This window comes from Pavona decussata, unplaced genomic scaffold (genome assembly GCF_977016875.1).
Source record: "Pavona decussata unplaced genomic scaffold, jaPavDecu1.1 SCAFFOLD_102, whole genome shotgun sequence".
NCBI lineage: Eukaryota > Metazoa > Cnidaria > Anthozoa > Scleractinia > Agariciidae > Pavona > Pavona decussata.
In genome coordinates this window covers 3,898,660-3,911,359 of record NW_028145517.1, presented here as the reverse complement: position 1 = coordinate 3,911,359, position 12,700 = coordinate 3,898,660, and the positions used below count along the sequence as shown (strand labels likewise).

At 40.7% G+C, this 12,700-nt stretch overlaps 2 protein-coding genes and 1 long non-coding RNA gene across 3 annotated transcripts in view; 2 read left to right on the top strand and 1 right to left on the bottom strand.

Annotated features, from left to right (window-relative positions):
* Positions 1 to 12,700, top strand: part of LOC146471718 (medium-chain acyl-CoA ligase ACSF2, mitochondrial-like) — a 158,593-nt gene that overhangs the window by 68,420 nt on the left and 77,473 nt on the right. The window lies entirely within an intron of this gene.
* LOC146471725 (uncharacterized) lies at positions 216 to 7,567 on the top strand. The gene is made up of 2 exons (XR_014866794.1): positions 216 to 1,158; positions 6,924 to 7,567. It is a non-coding gene; the product is annotated as an uncharacterized LOC146471725 (long non-coding RNA).
* On the bottom strand, positions 8,449 to 10,739 carry LOC146471724 (medium-chain acyl-CoA ligase ACSF2, mitochondrial-like). Its single transcript, XM_085120742.1, has 4 exons — positions 10,716 to 10,739; positions 10,190 to 10,285; positions 10,003 to 10,071; positions 8,449 to 9,308 (listed from the first exon to the last, which is right to left on the bottom strand). Exons 1-4 carry the CDS (start codon positions 10,737 to 10,739, stop codon positions 9,258 to 9,260), a joined length of 240 nt encoding a protein of 79 aa, XP_084976868.1. The 3' UTR covers positions 8,449 to 9,257.

Genomic DNA, 12,700 nt, shown 5'->3' with positions numbered 1-12,700 from the left:
TCGCAATCTGATAAAAAAAAATACCACCTACTCGCACGTCTCTTACTTCTCGAAGAAGGACAAGTATTGTAGCTATTAAAGATGAGAGAGTCTCGTTGAAAATGGATATATGAAAATTCATATATTTGAACTGCGAGTTCAGTATAAGACTGCGATGATTATTCACTTATTCACGAGAGAATTATATTTCAGAAGAAATCATGAGTCCACTGTTGAGATGGTGTCCTTTCCTCAGTTCTGACTTGAAAATACGTTTCGCAGTATGTTCATGATATTGTGTCGAATGTCTCTCATCTTCCAGCAGTAAATCAGAGGATTGAGAGATGAATTGAGAAACACGAGAGTTATAGTGTAACGCTGTATGATGGTAAGCAGAGGGTTAGAGGTACCGGTTATAGCGATAGTCCACAAAATACAAATTTTTGGTAAATAACAAAGCACAAACATAAGATAAACGTAAATCGCAGTGACCGCGGATTTTCTGAGCCTTCCAACATTCGCCATTTCATCATTCTGTGCTAGCTGCTGTACCTGAAGAGCTTGGATTTGTTGTTGGTGTTGTCGTATGACCATGTGTATCTTGTAACTAAGAAGTGATACAGTTATTAAGCAAGCAACAGCAATGATGGCAAAAATCACGAAAATAATACTCATTGGAGTCCACTGGCTAACCAACGAAAGAAATACGCTGAACAGCCAAATTGCCGTCACCACACCAACAACACGTTTGTGAGTCACAAGTTCCTGGTATCTGAGATGAAGATGGATGGCCAAGAATCTGTCTGCACTCAGAGCTGTAACACCGAAGAACGAAGCGAAAGAAAATAAATAGCCTAAAGAAACAAACGCCTCAGACATGACATGAGCTGAGCTTTCAGTGTTTTGTTCCAACTCCATGGCAAGATGTGCAATGTACAAAGGTTGCACCAGTAAACCAACACCAAGATCAGAAACAGCCAGACTCAGGAGCAATGTTTTTAAGGTCTTTGATAGCGATGACGTTTTTCTTATCGCGAGGATTGAGACGCTGTTCAACATGGTGGCGGTACAGCATAACAAAGCGTTCAAGATGCAGTTAGCGATGTACGATGAAGGGTATTCATCAGCAACAGCCATTGAAAACGTAAAAGAAGTTGACTGTATATCTGTTGCCGAAAGGTACGAAAAACTTTAAATTTGAACTTTAATCGCTCACCACGCTTCCTGCTAATATTCCTCAAGGAAAAAAGTGTCACCGCACACTGCGCTTAAAGTGACGTACAAAATTATCCACCGGCGTATAACTGATGATCGCAGACCAGGTTACTGCAACAGCTAGGAATTTTGTACAGGTTGGAAGCAGAACTAGAGTAAAAACTACTTTTACCCGGCTTACCCGTGAGTTGCAGTGGAAAGCCAAGATACAACATGGATCACCTGTTTTTCCAAATCGACAGTTAATTGAGCGGTGCATTTATCACATGCGAAAAAACAATTCCTCAATTATTTAGAACTTCCTTGGTTAATTGTCAAAGCAAGCATGATATTTGTTTGTTCTTTTTATTGTTGACCGACGTCATTGGGTACCATGGAGCGTCTTTACTGTCAAAATTCAACATTACAAATCGAGAAACATTAACACAGCAGACATTTCTTTATCAAGTTACGCGTATACAATTAGCCCAATTTCGATAGATTAAAATTCAGCCTGAAGCACTAAACATCACTACAAGACTCCGGGAAATAAACCCATATAAACTCTACAATTTATTCCCCGGAGCCTCGAAGTGATGTTTTTGTTTCCGGCTGAATTTTAATATATTACCAAATAAAAGTCGGCGATATAACAATTACCAGCTACTTCAATTAACGTTGTCCGATCAAAGCTTAAAGACAAGACCGAAAAGTAATATAAGTAGTTCTTAATTTATTTTCGGAGGCGCGACAAGTAGGATGGAAGAAAACACTGCAGACGTTTATCTGCGTGTTTTAAAAACTCGCAGTAAACACATCGCTGGCAACTTCTGACAGTGTCTTTTCGGGGTGTTTAAGCACTGCTTCCATAATCAAAAATTCCACGCGCGGGTACGTGGCCAACCGTTCATCAGTCTTCCAATGGTGTTTGCTTTCACTTGTCCTAAATTTAAAGCAGATACCACCTCATCCACTTGATATCCTAACATCTCTTTCATCGAAATGGCTCGCTATCGTAGTACTTCACTGAACGGGCTAGGCATAGCTGATTTTGTTGATGAATTTATTCATAAAAAAATCCCATATAACCGCTACAGAGACGTGGTCATGTAGCGATTCCACCGCATGCTATGGCCTGCAATACGCAATGTTGCACCATGTGTCCAGGCCTTAAGTAAATGTTTAGACCGTGCCATTGCACCACCTCCCCCCCCCCAACCCTCCACTCCGTGGTGATTCTGATTACAGGTTCATTTAAAATTACCCAGGTGATGTCAGTAGTGAGGTCCAGTCCACATCAGAGTAAGATTTGTTCTTTGCTTTTGTTCACATAAAAATCATCGATCTTTCTTCTCCGTCAACTATAGGTCCAGTTCTTCTTTTGTTTTCTCTCGCATAACAAACTTTTTTACCTGCAAAACACAGAAAACTACGATTCACAGGCCTGCTTTGTAAGCTTCTCAAACTCATTAAACCGGCGTGAAGAAGGTCTGGAAATGTGATCTGACTTATCATGGCTTTGAATTTCTCCAGTAATTATATATAATTTGAAAAGCTTTATCAAACGCTCGAAAAAGGGTTTCATGCGGTTTCCAAACAACCCGAAGCTGGTTTCAAAAATAAGAATCCGCAGCCTGTGAACCGGCTCCCAGGTGGGGTATAGGGCGAAGAGAAATCTAGCTTGGTCTGGCAGGATGCACTCGGCCCACTTCCCTCTCCGTTCTCCCAATACCCCACAATGGGAGCCTGTTCACAGGCTAGAAATCTGCGCCTCGTTTTTCAACCCACTGTGCTTGGAAAGCGGATGAAACATTCTTCCTCGTGTTTGATAAATTGCTTTCATAATAACTGAAACGACATGACAAGCTACATTGCCATTAAAACGAGATCTGGTGCGATTTTTTTGACTGCCGCCATGTTTCCCACCCCAACCCACATCCTTACCTTTCCTGTTACGGTGAGAGGAAATTCATCCACGAATTTGATAAAACGAGGAATTTTGAAATGGGCAATCTGAAAAATGAAACATTGGGAACGCAAAACACCCCGTCAGCATATTTGAATTCACAAAAACCGTGCCACACGCGATTGTGCATTCTGAATCCACGTTTATAGAGAGAATGATGAATACCTGGCCTTTGCAAAACTCTTTGATTTCCTCCGGAGTCGCTGATTCACCAGCGTGCAATCTGAAAGGACACCAGCAGCTGTCAGTAATTCTAGAACTCTGGGCCCGGTTGTTCGAAAGCCGATTAACGTTAATCCACGATTTAAAAGTTAACCAAGGTTTTCTGCTCGCTCGTTAAAATTGTTTTTAAACCCTAATTTTAAGCTAATAGTAAAGAAAAGTCAACGTCAAAACTGAGGGACAAAAATCTTTTTGAAAAATCTTTATTGTTGTGTAATTAAACTCGAACCAAAGTTGTTGTTGAACAACTGGGCCCTGGAGAATGAATGATTTAGGAGTGACCAACGAAAATCTTTAAGAAAAATACTTAAAATATAGTCTTTAGTATTCCCTGATCTTTGTAAGCTAATGCAGATTGATCTTTTCGGATGCTTTAACTGAAAATTTAAATTGCAGAAAGTTTTAGGAAAACGAATTATATGCTCCAAAACTTACTAGCTGTTGTTGGTTTTACGAAAACGTTAGCTGACATTTCTTCGTGTTTTTAACGACCTATTTGCTTCTCTGTCGAAAACGAAAGGAATTAGTTTTACAGTGTTACGAAATTTGAACAGGAAAGAGGAAAAATCATGAGCCTGCAAATTCCAGCTAAAAATTTCGTAACTTCGCACTGGAAAACTAATTTTGGTTACGACTAAATGTAACGCATCATAAGGGTGTCACGCGCGGGAAAACATGCACCCGATGCAAAGCGCGGGAAAACATGCACCCGATGCAAAGCGCGGAAAAACACGCACCCGATGCAAAGCGCGGGAAAACATGCACCCGATTGAAAGCGCGGGAAAACATGCACCCGTTGTAAACCGCGGGAAAACGTGCACCCGATCCAACTAATCAGTAATGGCCAAGGGCGCATGAGAAAGCATAATTGCGGGCCGTTTATGCGGGACACTTCCAGCCACTGCTCAACGAAGCTGCAGCAATTCGTCTGAACGGTTTAAGGACGGTGTTTCCTAATGAGGCGGAATTTTTGCGTCCGATTGATAAAGGGTTTATCAGTGCGTGGGAAAAACAAATCTTATCAGGGGCTACTGGAATCTAAAAATAAAATTGAGGGTAACCATTTTACAGAGATAATTAATCAACAGTAACTCTTAAAACCTTTAAAATAAATAACAATCTATGGAACTGGCGCTTACTTATTTCTGAAAAATGCGTGACTACCCCTAATTTTCTTTTTTTAAATTCCACTACCGCTTGTCAAGATGCTCTTTTCCCGCATGGTCATAAAACGGCGCAAAAATACCATTGTATAAAGAGGTACTTTTTTCGGACCATCCCAGGATGCGCAGAACGTGTGCGCAGTAGCTAAAGAAGGCACCGTTTTTAAAAACTGGTGGTTTTGCTCATTTACCGTTTGGCTAAGATTGGGGGCTCGGATGACTGAACAGCACATTTTTGTGAACTTTATGACTAGGTTTTGCCGTGGCTTAATTACTTTCATACACGTCACCTTTCCGTCAGAATCAAATAAATTCAGCAAGTGGAAATCAGGCAGGAGGCAGCGACTAAGTATCTAATACATTTAGTGAGTATTTTTTAGGCGATTACTTGGTCATTTTCTTCTTACAACGGAATTAAATTTCTTACTATCACACATTCGGTTATAAAATCAACTGTTCATTTTATTGTTTAATAGGAGGCAGCTTTGTACAGGTTTTTTTTAACAAGGCTACGGATAAATGACCTGCCATTTGCTTTGGTCGCAATAATTTTTTCATTTCAAATTGTACTGGGGTTTCAAACGTCATTAAACAAAGATTTTTCAACAATACGCTTTATGTTCGTTTTTGCGACAAACATGTAAACCAGATCTTAAGGCATGGCGGACTCACGTTGCATTGTACATAACGTTGCGCGTGGCAAAATTACACTCTATTCACACCTGATTCAATTCTGCGTGGAAGTAACATACAAGTACAACACCGGATATACGCCCGCCCCCTAATATAACCCACCCCCCTCCACTATAAGACCCCCATAAACCTCAGACACTAAATCCCACCGATATATTAGCTCTGAGCCCGGATATAGTATGAGCCCACTTACTACAATACATACATCTTATTCGATGGTTTTACATATAATACGCGCGCGTATTTTGCGAGTTGCACAGTATTTTCCCAAGCCCTGAAGCGAGGAAAAATACGAGCAAAAATACCGGTGCTGTTTTCAATATCCAAACGTTTCAGTACATCGTTTGAGTTTTTGGCTTCTTCTCAATTCTGGTCACGCGACCTGCCAAGTATGACACCTGCTTCAGCTGAGTTGTTAGCTGCCTGCTTACTGGGCTTCGTTCGTTCGCGTTGTATGTATGCTGGTTTATAGTGAATTTGTCAACATCCTCGATCAGTGACTTGTACTAAAAAGCGATCGTGAGTACTTATCTCAAACTGATAAAAAAAAAAAAAAAAAAAATACCACCTACTCGCAGGCCTCTCACTTCTCGAAGAAGGACAAGTATTGTAGCTATTAAAGATGAGAGAGTCTCGTTGAAAAATGGATATATGAAAATTCATATATTTGAACTGCGAGTTCCGAAGACTGCGATGATTATTCACTTATTCACGAGAGAATAATATTTCAGAAGAAATCATGAGTCCACTGTTTAGATGATGTCCTTTACTCAGTTCTGACGTTTCGCAGTATGTTCATGATATTGTGTCGAATGTCTCTCATCTTCCAGCAGTAAATCAGAGGATTGAAAGATGAATTGAGAAACACGAGAGTCATAGTATAACACTCTATGACGGTAAGCAGAGGGTTAGAAGGATAAGTTAAACTAGAGGGATTAGTTAAAGCGATAGTCCACAAAATACAAATGTTTGGTAAATAACAAAGCACGAACATAAGATAAACGTAAATTGCAGTGACCGCGGATTTTCTGAGCCTTCCAACATTCGCCATTTCACCATTCTGTGCTAGCTGCTGTACCTGAAGAGCTTGGATGTGTTGTTGGTGTTGTCGTATGACCATGTATATATTGTAACTAAGAAGTGATACAGTTATTAAGCAAGCAACAGCAATGATGGCAAAAATCACGTAAGAAATATTCATTGGAGTCCACTGCCTAACCAACGAAAGAAATACGCTGAACAGCCAAATTGCAGTCACCACACCAACAACACGTTTGTGAGTCACAAGTTCCTGATATCTGAGATGAAGATGGATGGCCAAGAATCTGTCTGCACTCAGAGCTGTAACACCGAAGAACGAAGCGACAGAAAATAAACACGCTAAAAAAGCAAACGCCTTTGACATGACATGAGCTAAGCTTACAGTGTTTTGTTTCAACGCCATGGCAAGATGTGCAATGTACAAAGGTTGCACCAATAAACCAACACCAAGATCAGAAACAGCCAGACTAAGGAGCAATGTTTTTAAGGTCTTTGATAACGAAGACGTTTTTCTTATCGCGAAGATTGTGACGCTGTTCAACATGGTGGCGGTACAGCATAACAAAGCGTTCAAGATGCAGTTAGCGATGTACGATGAACGGTATTCATCAGTTACAGCCATTGAAAACGTAAAAGAAGTTGACTGTTATATCTCTCGCCGAAAGGTACGAAAAACTTTAAATTTGAACTTTAATCGCTCACCACGCTTCCTGCTAATATTCCTCAAGGGAAAAAGTTTCACTGTCCCTGCGCTTAAAATGACGTACAAAATTATCCACCGGCGTATAACTGATGATCGCAGACCAGGGTACTGCAACAGCGAGGAATTTCGTACAGGTTGGAAGCAGAAATAGTGTAAAAACTACTTTTACCCCGCTTACCCGTGAGTTGCAGTGGAAAGCCAAGATACGACATGGATCACCTGTTTTTCCAAAACGACAGTTAATTGAGCGGTGCATTTATCACATGCGAAAAAACAATTCCTTGATTATTTAGAACTTCCTTGGTTAATTGTCAAAGTAAGCTAGATATTTGTTTGTTCTTTAATTGTTGATCGACGTCATTGGGTACCATGGAGCGTCTTTACTGTCAAAATTCAACATTGCAAATCGAGAAACATTAACACAGCAGACATTTCTTTATCAAGTTACGCGTATACAATTAGCCCAATTTCGATAGATTAAAATTCAGCCTGAAGCAATAGACATCACTGCGAGGCTCCGGGAAATAAACCCATATAAACTCTACAATTTATTCCCCGGAGCCTCGAAGTGATGTTTTTGTTTCCGGCTGAATTTTAATATATTACCAAATAAAAGTTGGGGACATAACAATTCCCAGCTATTTCAATTAACGTTGTCCGATCAAAGCTTCACGCTTAAAGACAAGGCCGAAAGGTAATATGGGTAGTTCTTAATTTATTTTCGGAGGTGCGACACCAGTAGGATGGAAGAAAACACTGTAGACGTTTCTCTACGTGTTTTAAAAACTCGCAGTATACACATCGCTGGCAACTTCTGACAGTGTCTTTTCGGGGTATTTAAGCACTGCTTCCATAATCAAAAATTCCACGCGGGGATACGTGGCCACACCGTTTATCAGTATTCCAATGGTGTTTGCTTTCACTTGTCCTAAATTTAAAGCAGCTACCACCTCATCCACTTGATGTCTTAACATCTCTTTCATCCAAATGGCTCGCCATCGTAGATCTTCACTGAACGGGCGAGGCATAGCTGGTTTTGATGAATTTATTCATAAAAAAAATCCCATATAACCTTGCGGTCTTGTCTTGTAGTATTAGGGAGCTTGAGCAACGACGACGGCAACGGCAACAGCAACGAAAACGTCACCCGAAAATATATCTTTATTTTATTTGTGCTACTTCGCGATTATTTCAACTCGCTCAACTTTTACAAAAATGGCGAACTATCTAGGAACTAAATTGGTAGGAGTGGCGTACAAGTGAAGAAAGAAAACGAAAACTTCACCGTCGTGCGTTCACGTTCTCCACAAAACCTTAAATATGGTCATTTCACGTTGTTGTTTTGCAGAGGACGACAAAGAAATGTACCAAAATGTAAAACGCACGTGCAGAGCGATTGTATTTGCTCATTAGACCTATTGTTTTGCAGCGTTGTCGTTGCCGTTGCCGTTGCCGTTGCCGTCGTCGTTGCTTAAGCTCCCTATCATGCTTTGATCCGACAACGTTAATTGAAATAGCTGTATATCAAGTACCTACCTGGTAAGTGCTTGACACATGATAATTATCATGTCCCCAACTTTTACTTGTTATAGTAATCACCATTTATCAAGCACCTACCTGTTAGCTAGTGTGTTTCAAGCTGCTTTTATTGTAAGACCCAAACAATTTTAAAAAGAAAATTTTCTCGGAAGATGATCCCCAAAAACATCCTCTAAGAATTTAAGCCCAGCGCATATATTCAGGATTGCGTTGTATGCAATATTACACACAATAATTTCAGGGGTGGGTGGGTGTGAAGCAAGGTGCGACTTAGCAATTTTAGTTGAACTTCAACAACGGCCAACCTTGGGCATGATTCACGGTCGTTTTAGAGGTAGCGGTTATCGGTGGTTTGAAAAAGAGTCTTAGTGAGCGAATTGACGATCTGGACAATGATACATGACCATCGAAGAGAGGTAGCCGTTATGAGGAGGCCTTAATAAAAATACTTGTGTGAATGGATGGAATTTGCTGGGCAAGAAAACAGCCGCTACAGAGAGGTGGTCATGTAGCGATTCCACCGCATGCTATGGCGTGCAATACGCAATGTTGCACCATGTGTCCAGGCCTTAAGTAAATGGTTAGACCGTCCCATTGCACCACCTCTCCCCCTCCCTCCACTCCGTGGTGATTCTCATTTCAGGTTCATTTAAAATTACCCAGGTAGTGTTAGTAGTGAGGTCCAGCCCGCATCAGAATAAGATTCGTTGTTTGCTTCTGTTCACATAAAAAATCATCGATCTTTCTTCTCCGTCAACTATAGGTTCAGTTCTTCTTTTGTTTTCTCTCGCATAACAAACTTTTTTACCTGCAAAACAAAGGAGAAAACTATGATTCACAAGCCTGCTTTGTTGAAGTAAGCTTCTCAAACTCATTAATACTCCATTTTTGAGCTGCGTGTTAGTCTATGTTTTTAATACTTCTAACTTTTGTATTTTGCGCTTATATGACCGTAAGAGTGGGGAGTATAAATAAATAAAAAAAAATGTCAAAAAATGTCAAATGTCAAATACTCCATGAAGAGAAAACCATCGTGAAGAAGGTTTGATCTTACTTATTACGGAAGGCTTTGAATTTCTCCAGTAATTATATATAATTTGAAAAACTATATCAAACGCTCGAAAAAGGGTTTCATGCGGTTTCCAAACAACCCGAAGCTGGGTTCAAAAAAAGCCGGATTCCGTAGCCTGTGAAGAGGCTCGTAAGAGGGGTATAGGGCGAACAGAAATCTAGCTCGGTCTGGCAGAGCGCGCTCGGCCCGCTTCGCTCTCCGTTCTCCCAATACCCCACAATGGGAGCCTGTTCACAGGCTAGAAATCTGCGCCTCGTTTTTCAACCCACTGTGCTTGGAAAGCGGATGAAACACTCTTCCTCCTGTTTGATAAATTGCTTTCATAATAACTGAAACGACAGAACGAGAAAAACTACATTGCCATTAAAATGCGATCTGGTGCGATTTTTTTGACTGCCGCCATGTTTCCCACCCCAACCCATATCCTTACCTTTCCTGTTACGGTGAGAGGAAATTCATCCACGAATTTGATATAACGAGGAATTTTGAAATGGGCAATCTGAAAAATGAAACATTGAGAACGCAAAACACCCCGTCAGCATATTTAAATTCACAAAAACCGTGCCACATGCGATTGTGCATTCTGAATCCACGTTTACAGAGAGAATGATGAATACCTGGCCTTTGCAAAACTCTTTGATTTCCTCCGGAGTCGCTGATTCACCAGCGTGCAATCTGAAAGGACACCAGCAGTTGTCAGTAATTCTAGAACTCTGGGCCCGGTTGTTCGAAAGCCGATTAACGTTAATCCACGATTTAAAAGTTAACCAAGGTTTTCTGCTCGTTCGTTAAAATTGTTTTTAAACCCTAATTTTAAGCTAGTGGTAAAGAAAAGTCAACGTCAAAACTGAGGGACAAAAATCTTTTTGAAAAATCTTTATTGTTGTGTAATTAAACTCGAACCAAAGTTGTTGTTGAACAACTGGGCCCTGGAGAAGGAATGATTTAGGGGTAACCAACGAAAATCTTTAAGAAAAATACTTAAAATATAGTCTTTAGTATTCCCTGATCTTTGTAAGCTAATGTAGATTGTTATGTTCGGATGCTTTAACTGAAAATTTTAATTGCAGAAAGTTTTAGGAAAACGATTTATATGCTCCGAACTTACTAGTTGTTTTTGGTTTTAAGAAAATGTTGGCTGACCATTTTTCGTGTTTTTAACGGCATATTTGCTTCTTCGAAAAAGAAAGGAATTTGTTTTACAGTGTTACGAAATTTGAACAGGAAGCCTGCAAATTTCAGCTCAAAATTTCGTAACTCCGCAATGGAAAACTAATTTTGGTTACGACTAAATGTAACGCATCATTAGGGTGTCAAGCGCGGGAAAACATGCACCCGATGCAAAGCGCGGGAAAACACGCACCTGATAAAAAACGCGGGAACACATGCACCCTAAGTAAACCGCGGTAAAACACGCATTCGTTGTAAACCGCGGGAAAACATGCACCCGATGCAACTAATCAGTAATGGGCAAGGGCGCATGAGAAAGCATAATTGCGGGCCGTTTATGCGGGACACATCTAGCCACTGCTCAACCAAGCTGCAGCAATTCGTCTGAACGGTTTAAGGACGGTGTTTCCTAATGAGGCGGAATTTTTGCGTCCGATTGATAAAGGGTTTATCAGTGTGTGGGAAAAACAAATCTTATCAGGGGCTACTGGAATCCAAAAATAAAATTGAGGGTAACCATTTTTCAGAGATAATTAATCAACAGTAACTCTTAAAACCTTTAAAATAAATAACAATCTATGGAACTGGCGCTTACTTATTTCTGAAAAATGCGTGGCTACCCCTAATTTTCTTTTTATAAATTCCACTACCGCTTGTCAAGATGCTCTTTTCCCGCATGGTCATAAAACGGCCCAAAAATACCATTGTATAAGGAGGTACTTTTTTCGGACCATCCCAGGATGCGCAGAACGTGTGCGCAGTAGCTAAAGGAGGCACTGTTCTTAAAAACTGGTGGTTTTGCTCAGTTACCGTTTGGCTAAGATTGGGGGCTCGGATGACAACAGCACATTTTTGTGAACTTTACGACTAGGTTTTGCCGTGGCTTAATTACTTTCATACACGTCACCTTTCCTTCAGAATCAAATAAATTCAGCAAGTGGAAATCAGACAGGAGGCAGCGACTAGGTATCTAATACATTTAGTGAGTATTTTCTAGGCGATTACGTGTTCCTTTTCTTCTTACAACGGAATTAAATTTCTTAAGTATCAAACATTCGGCTGTAAAATCAACTGTACATTTTATTATGTAATAGAAGGTAGTTTGGTACAGATTTTTAACAAGCCCACAGATGAATGGCGAGTCATTTGCTTTCGTTGCGATAACGTTTTCATTTCAAATGTTACTGGCTTTTCAAACGTCATTAAACAAAGATTTTTCAACAATACGCTTTATGTTCGTTTTTGCGACAAACATGTAAACCAGATCTTAAGGCATGGTGGACACACGTTGCGTTGTACATAACGTTGCGTGTGGCGAAATTACACTCTATTCTACAAGTACAACACCGGATATACGCCCGTCCCCTAATATACCCCCCCCCCCCCCCCCCCAACAATAAGACCTCCCAATAAACCTCAAACACTTAATCTTACCGATATATTAGCTCTCTCGGATATAGTATGAGCCCACTTACTACAATACATATATCTTATTCGATGGTTTTACATATAATACGCGCGGATATTTTGCGAGTTACACAGTATTTTCCCGAGCCCTGAAGCGAGGAAAAATACCGGTGCTTGTTTCAATATCTAAACGTTTCAGTACATCGTTTGAGTTTTTGGCTTCTTCTCAATTCTGGTCACATGACCTGTTAAGTATGACACCTGCTTCAGCTGAGTTGTTAGCTGCCTGCTTACTGGACTTAGGCTCGATTTCCGCCGCTCTCAGAGGAGCGCGGGCTCGTTTCCCGAACAGCGGCTGGAAATCGAGCCTAACTGTTCACAATCTCGTCCCCAGAGCCCGCGCACGTTTTAGGCCAGCGGTGGCCACACGTCCACGAGCTCTGGTCTAATCAGAAACCGGAAGCAGGGATCCTGCTTCCGGTTTAAAGGGGGATTCTGCTGACCGAGAGGAAGACAGCCTCTGGTAAAGAACATCAAAGGCCAAGAAAACG